The following is a 7500-nucleotide window of genomic DNA, read 5'->3' as shown; positions in this document are numbered from 1 at the left end:
GTGTGTATATGTGTGTTTGTCTCCGAAGCCAAAAAGCTGTGTGGTATGAGATGATATTTATACCGCTTACTGAGGCAAGATGTCAATCTCGAAGTTCTCTCATTATAGGGCTGATCTTTATGCTTGCCACTTTGTCTGAAGAAGCAGTAAACGATGGATAGGGTTTATCTATCCAAAATGGTGTACATGTACTATCCAAAATGGTGTACATGAAGTGAGATAACAAATAAAGAACTAAATATCAGCTCATACTGCAGTATTGTGTTGTAACTAGTGTAATTCACACACACACACACACACACACACACACACACACACACACACACACGCACAATGTATGTTTAGTTTTTATGACTTTTGTTTTGTCTTTCAGATTTACTGGCCTGCGAGTCCAGATCGAATGCAGGACTGTTTGATGGCTGGAAAAGACCCACAGGTAAAACAATGCACATTTGCTGTATAAATAAACATGTAATATATTCATATATTCATTCGCTGATTTGTTGTGCCCCGTCTAGCTGGAGTGTGCCAATTTCCTGCGTGTACTGGAACCTTATAACCAAACGCACCTATACGCCTGCGGAACAGGGGCCTTTAACCCTCGCTGTGCCTACATCCCAACCCGCCTCTTCTTCACGGTACAGAAAGCTATATTATAACTGTAAGAGTGACATACATATAAAGATGGGATATACAGTAACAGGAAATAGGGTGCTGTGAAGGTGTTTTGTAATGTTTTATATCTGACAAAAGCAGAGTAATTTGCCAGCAACAACAATCTGTATTTAAGAACAACAAATCATATATATTTTTTAGCATTTATAGTTGCATTTAATGGTGTAGACTGTCTAAGAAACTGAATAATTCCAATTATAACTTATTCTCCCCTGCCTGTATTTTTTTTCTTTCTTTTAAAATGTATAAGCCAAAATGCAGGACAGGACATGGTTCTTTTGCTTTTGTTTTTAATTATTAATATAATGGAATGGTAGTTATGTATGAAATTCCTTCAAGGTTAGGCCTTTACAGTTTCAACAAATAGTGGGGTAGCTATAGAAACAGTGAATTAGGAATTCCAGTACTTCACTCTGATGTTAAGTGCACAATTCATAACTATTGTATATATAACCAGAGGTAACTACAATCGAAGCAATGGCTTAACAAGTGGTAACTACCATAAAAGTGATGTAAAAAGTGGTGACTTTCAGTCATATAGCATGTGGTAACTATCATGATGAGAGTGATGTCGCTGATTGTAACAGCATAGTAACAGTGGTATAACAAGTGGTAACTACCATAAGATTAGTGTTATAGCTGATAGCAACAGTATAGTAACAGTGGTATAACTGGTGGTAACTACCATAAGAACAGCAGCATTACAAGTGGTAACTACCAAAGAAACTACCATAGAAATGGGGATGTAAACAGTGGTTACTATCATATAACCAGTGGTAATTACCGTAGTTACTATCCTAGTAACAGTGGTATAACTGGTGTTAATTACCATAAGAACAGCAGCATAACCAGTGGCAACTAGCTTAGAACAGTGATGAAAACAATTGTGACTATTATAGTAACCTTGGTAAAAGTGATAGTTACTATTATTGGAACATTGTTTTAACAAGTGGTTATTACCAGTGGTGGAGCGCAAGAAAGTAAATTTAATTAGTTACTGTTCTTAAGTAGCTTTTTTGTGTATCTGTACTTTACTAAAGTATTTCTGTTTGTAACTTCACTACATTTCAAAGTCAAATAGTTTTTACTCAACTACATTTCACAAAACCAGTCGTTCCTTTTTATATATGAGCGGGTAAAAACTTAACTGGTCAAACACGCAGCTTAACACTAGTCAGAGTAGAGAGCGTGCTGTTTTGAACTTGTTTTGATTGCTGTTTAGCAGTGTATTATATCATGTCATGGTCAATAAACCTGCTCGGGGCTTCGGTGTGTGTGCACTCACTGCCCAGACAACTTCCCTCACTCAAACACTCGAAATTACGGATGAAAAAAAAGGTCTTAAACCCTCAGTAGCCCAATTCAGAAAAAAAGAGGAAAGAAGTAGGAGGGAAATGTGCAAAAGATAAACGTGTGTATGCTGCTCTATCACTCATCTCTCGTTATGAGGATAGTATAAGATAATGCATTTAATGAAATGCTAAAAACTCTATATCACTTACGCTATGCTGTGTTGCCTGCTATGCTTTTATGCATAGAGCAACAATATTTATTTTCATTTGCATTACATTATAATTCATAGTATGTAGTTCATCATAATGTGTGTAGCAACAAAACAATTGCAACCTAACTAGTCTAAATGGATTGTAGTTAAACAGCACTTACTGATTGGGTTCAATTTATTTGAGATGATGTCATAAAGGTTTTCTTTGATTGTACTGAAAAGGTATTAAACTGAATTAATTAAGGGGAATCTCCAGTGCAGCTTAAAATGCTAATTTAACAGACTTATATTATAAGGATAGAGTTGTTGTATGTATCTAATGATTACAATTAGCCAAGGAGTTCTATGGTTTTTGGTTCTGAGAGTTTGATACATTGTGCACAATGACATTTCCAAAGCAATTGTGCATTAAATGCATTTAGGGTGATATTTCTATATAAAAAAAGAGCTCTCAGAGATGTAACCAAATTTGTGGACTGCTCTGAGAATATAATATAGAATATAATACTCATTCAGTGACAGGAGCTGAAGCAGAGAGGAGCTTTTCAAAGCTGAAACTCTTCAATAGGGGGAAAAGTTGGGTCATGGCGTGGTTCTTAGTGGTATCTACTGAGTACAGTTCAGAGTCAGTTCAGCAGCAAGCAGAACATTTTTGACAGGAATCAATGATGAAAGAAACTCCTGACACGAACTGCCCACAACACCTGTGGCCTTATTTGTGCGATTCTGTTGAAGTTGTTGAAAAGAAGCCTTTTGGTGATGAGCCTAATGCGTGTGTGTGTGTGTGTGTGTGTGTGTGTGTGTGTGTGTGTGTGTGTGTGTGTGTGTGTGTGTGTGTGTGTGTGTTGTAGGCTGAGGACCAGACACTGCAGTATGAACACACAGAGTCTGGAAAAGGAAAGTGTCCATATGACCCCCACCAAAAGACTGCGACTGCCATCATTGGTATGGCTGTTTGTGTGTGTGTGTGTGTGTGTGTGTGTGTGTGTGTGTGTGTGTGTGTGTGTGTGTGTGTGTGTGTGTGTATGCAAACTTTAACTTTCATTTTCAGGATTGATGCCCTTTAACCTTCGTTTGTGATTGCGTGTGTGTTATTTTAGATGGAGAACTGTATGCTGGAATCACGTCTGACTTTATGAGTCGTGATTCTGCATTTTTCCGTAGCCTGGGAGAACGTCATGTGATCCGCACAGAACAATATGAGCCAACCTGGCTTCAAGGTACACACACTCCCACACTTTCACATGTACCTAAACATAAATAGATCAATATAAACCATTATGGAGAAGCAGATGGATAGAAAGGCAAACACATAGACACAACAAGGCAAAACACACCTCTTAGAATGAATGAAATAAATGACAATATACATACATTTTTACTGCAAACAAATGTTTGCTTTAGAGCTTTGGGAACAAACAAGGAGGAATTTTGCACAAATTTAATCTGATGGCTTAGCTTCCCCTACTTGTTAGCTAGATTAGCTTTGTAACTCCAGGGTATAAATTACTAGGCAGGCATTAGGCTCCAGACATGTCTGGACATTCTTCATCAGTTTCCTTGTGGCAAAAGGGAAGCTGGATAAATGTAATTATTAGTTGAAGTATTATTTTAATATACTTTAATATGGCACTGTTAATTCCTATTTCTGAGTCAGCTGTGAGATAGATTTTTAACAGTAGAAGAAACACCACTCTACCAGGAAAACTACAAGTTGTGGGAACACAAAAAATTTTCTACCAGATGAAAAAGTTACTCTTTGTAGGTGTTACAATGTAAGTGAAACAGGAATTAACTTTTTATATTTATTTAACTTTTTATATTTATATTTACAAGACATCAGCAATTAAAAGTATGTTGATCTTTAATGAATAGAAATTATTAGTGGTTCCAAAGGAATAAAAAACACTTTGGGATGCCCTGTAAAAGAAAAAGAATGCACTTGGGGGTAGGGGGGGGTTTAATTAACTTTACTTCATCATAGCACCACCTTATTGATTAGTATATTTGATGTGGGAAAAAATCTTGTTTAATCCATGCATACATATTTTGTTGTCTCAAAAGTGCTGTTTCTTATAAATCAATTAACGTTTTCACTTTCTTTTATTCTCTTTCATCTTTCGATTTCCCCCTCTCTGTTGCAGACGCTGAGTTTGTGCGTGTGGCCATGATGAAGGAGAGCGATAATGAGGAAGATGATAAGGTCTACTTGTTCTTCACTGAGCGTGCTCAGGAGGCTGAGGGGCCCGCCGGCAAAGTCCTGTACACTCGAGTCGCTCGTGTCTGCAAGGTGTGTGTGTGTGTGTGTGTGTGTGTGTGTGTGTGTGTGTGTGTGTGTGTGTGTGTGCATACCTTCACTTTTGGGACTGTACGCTCGCATATCTACCTGCATGTGTGGAGGTGGACGTGCTCGTCTGCATTTCTGCCTGACCCAGATGTTTGAGCAGTACATCACTGTACTTTAATCAAAGACCGAAAGAGACAGATTACATAATTTTTTTTTTACTGATGTGATCATCTAATCATCTGATCATGGTTATAGTATGTTTTGTGAAGTTGGTGTGTTTGTCTATTTGTTTATATAGAATGACATTGGAGGCCAGCGCAGTTTGGTGAATAAGTGGAGCACATTTCAGAAGGCTCGAATGATCTGTTCTGTGCCCGGGCCTGATGGCTTACAGACGCACTTTGACCAACTGCGTAAGTACTGTACACTGATAATTCAATTAATTCATAATAAGCACAACATTTAATGCATGTTAATCTTATTCTGTCTGAAAGAAATACCTGTTATTCAGATAACACTTGGAAAACATGCCAAGGTATATCAGAGCTCGGTGATCTGTGTTTACACATACACACACACACACACACACACACACACACACACACAAACACCAACACACACACACACACACACACAGATACATATTCGTACAAACCAGTTTCTTATCGTTCGGTCTGTGTAAGCAAAAGCTGTCCGTAGGATAAACAATTCTTCAGTGATTAAACTAAATGAACTATATCAAACATGCACACACATGCAGTCTCTCACACACAAACAAATACAGAGACACACACACTCACACATGCACAACACAAATACCCTTCTTGCAAAAAGCTTTTATTATCTCCTCACCAAACAATCAAGCTCTGGTTTGATCTCAGAATAAGGTGTTTTCAAGCCTCAGACAGATCATGCAGTTTGTGCAGAAGCCTAGTGGTTAGTGGTTTGCATTAAAGAAAAGCCTGCAACCACTTCCTAACAGATTCCACATGAACGTCCAAGTCTTCTGGTATTCACGACTTTGGAGGTTTATTTTTCTGTTTCAGGTTTATGAGTTGTAACCCAGTGTTTTGCAATATGACAGAAACCTTGAAAATCATAGCAAATTGTAAATATGGTGTTATCTTATTTTTACTGGGATTTGAACTCCTCCTAAATCATATACATTAACATGATAAACATAATAAACTATGATTTACCTTCTATATCATAGTTCTTACCTGCTCCTGTGTATAACTTTATTCATTTGTTCAAGTTTGTTCAATTTTCCACAATGAATGAACACAAAAATTCTGTAGTTTTCTTAAATGTAGCAAATGCAAAATGATACATAGCTTAATTCTTAGTAAACTGGGGTCATTTAAGACAGTAATATATGTAGCGAAGTTACTTTTTATACAATATTACTTTTATTGATTTTATTTATTACTCATGAAACACTGGAAGAAAATGTCGGTTTAAACACTGTTATTAGACGTGTTTTTTCTAGATGAACTCTGTCAAACCTACAGTATGTAAAGTGGTATAGACTATCAACCACTAATCATCCAGTTTGCCCTCAGTTACTAAATTGACTACAGCACCATAAAGTAATGTTGATCTTTTATGCTTATTTAAGTTCAAATAAACTTGCCATCAATTTGAATAGATATTACTTTCAAAACACCTGCTTCAAAATATCCAGAGGCTCCTAAAAGTCATTGATTGCTTGCAATAGTTGTGTTTACTTTCAGCTTGAGCTACACTCTTCAGTGTTTACGATCTCTGAGCAGGTTTAAGTAGCTCTGACATAGCTTTCCTGATAATAAAATAATAAAAAAAATACTCATAACAAAATATCCATGACTACATAAAGCAATAAAATCAACTCCCAGTTTCCAATCGCTCAATCTTACATAGCCATGACAACGTTATTATAGCTATCTTGTGCTCACGGCGCCATCGGCATGTCTGTGAAAATTCCATCAGTGTGATATTTACACCATGCTCTGTTGCCTGGAACAACTACATCTCCCAGCAGGCCCTTGTGGCCCAGGGGCCCTCATGGCGCAGAGATTGCGGTACATGGGTAGACCATGGTACACTCAGTGTGTGGCCTATGCTAAATAAATTTTTAGAAATTCTGAGAAATATTTCTACATTTTAAACATTACCACAGACATAAAAATAAAAAAACATTTTTTATACATTGAATAAAATAAATGTTTTATTCAAATGCATTATAGACTAAATACACTATAAATATCAAACAGAAAATCAGGTTTAAAGGTGTCTATGGTTACATTTGGAAAGGTGACGTTATGTCTAGTAAGTTTATTTTTTTTTTTTAATCGAACAGCCAAAACTGGCATGTTAGTCACTGAAGTAGTCTTGATCCTAACTTGCTATAAAAGCAATTTTGATTGTAAATTTGAATATTGTCCACTATTTGCAAAAAATGTATTGGGACACGTGACTTTTTCAACCACATGTGGTTCTTTCGCAAAGTGGTAGCATTACATTTACTCTACTTGAACTAGGAGAACCAAACCATTACCAGTATAATGTCTGCTATAGAGATATGATATCAACTCTATTGAACATCTTTGGGGTGAAATGAAACGCTAACTAGGGTAAAATAAAATCTACTGGAGCACTTTCCTGGAAAGTGAAGGTTCTTATAAAAATGCTAAAATAGGCATTAGGGGTTAGTGAAAACCTCAATTAAAGCAGCCTTGCTTTGATGGTGAAGTGGCTTCTGTGGAATAAATCTCTTATAATGTCTTTTCCACTGTAAAGATTGTATATTTTCTTTAGACATACAGATTCAATATTGCATTAATTATTCAGTATTATACCTCTCAGCTTATTGCTCAATTCTAATTTGTTAGAAAGTATTGAATAGTTTCCAACAACAACAACATTGCATTTAATGAACAATTCTAAAATGAGTGAGGTTTTCTGTAAAGAGTTTCTTATTTTGAAGAATAGAAGAAGAAGAAGAAGAAGAAGTCTTTATTTGTCACATATACTGTACATAACAGCACACTAATTG

At 36.4% G+C, this 7500-nt stretch overlaps 1 protein-coding gene across 1 annotated transcript in view; it reads left to right on the top strand.

Annotated features, from left to right (window-relative positions):
• Window positions 1–7500, top strand: part of sema3h (sema domain, immunoglobulin domain (Ig), short basic domain, secreted, (semaphorin) 3H) — a 30289-nt gene that overhangs the window by 8054 nt on the left and 14735 nt on the right. Inside the window, exons 3-8 of the mRNA XM_083555357.1 lie at window positions 374–436; window positions 519–638; window positions 3031–3124; window positions 3280–3399; window positions 4324–4469; window positions 4765–4879. Of these exons, the coding sequence (XP_083411483.1) occupies window positions 374–436; window positions 519–638; window positions 3031–3124; window positions 3280–3399; window positions 4324–4469; window positions 4765–4879 (658 nt within the window). The remainder of the gene's footprint in view (window positions 1–373; window positions 437–518; window positions 639–3030; window positions 3125–3279; window positions 3400–4323; window positions 4470–4764; window positions 4880–7500) is intronic.

The sequence above is a fragment of the Silurus aristotelis genome, assembly GCF_946808225.1.
Source record: "Silurus aristotelis genome assembly, chromosome: 11".
Lineage (NCBI taxonomy): Eukaryota > Metazoa > Chordata > Actinopteri > Siluriformes > Siluridae > Silurus > Silurus aristotelis.
Note: the sequence above shows the minus strand (reverse complement) of the source record. Positions and strands in the feature narration are given on the sequence as shown.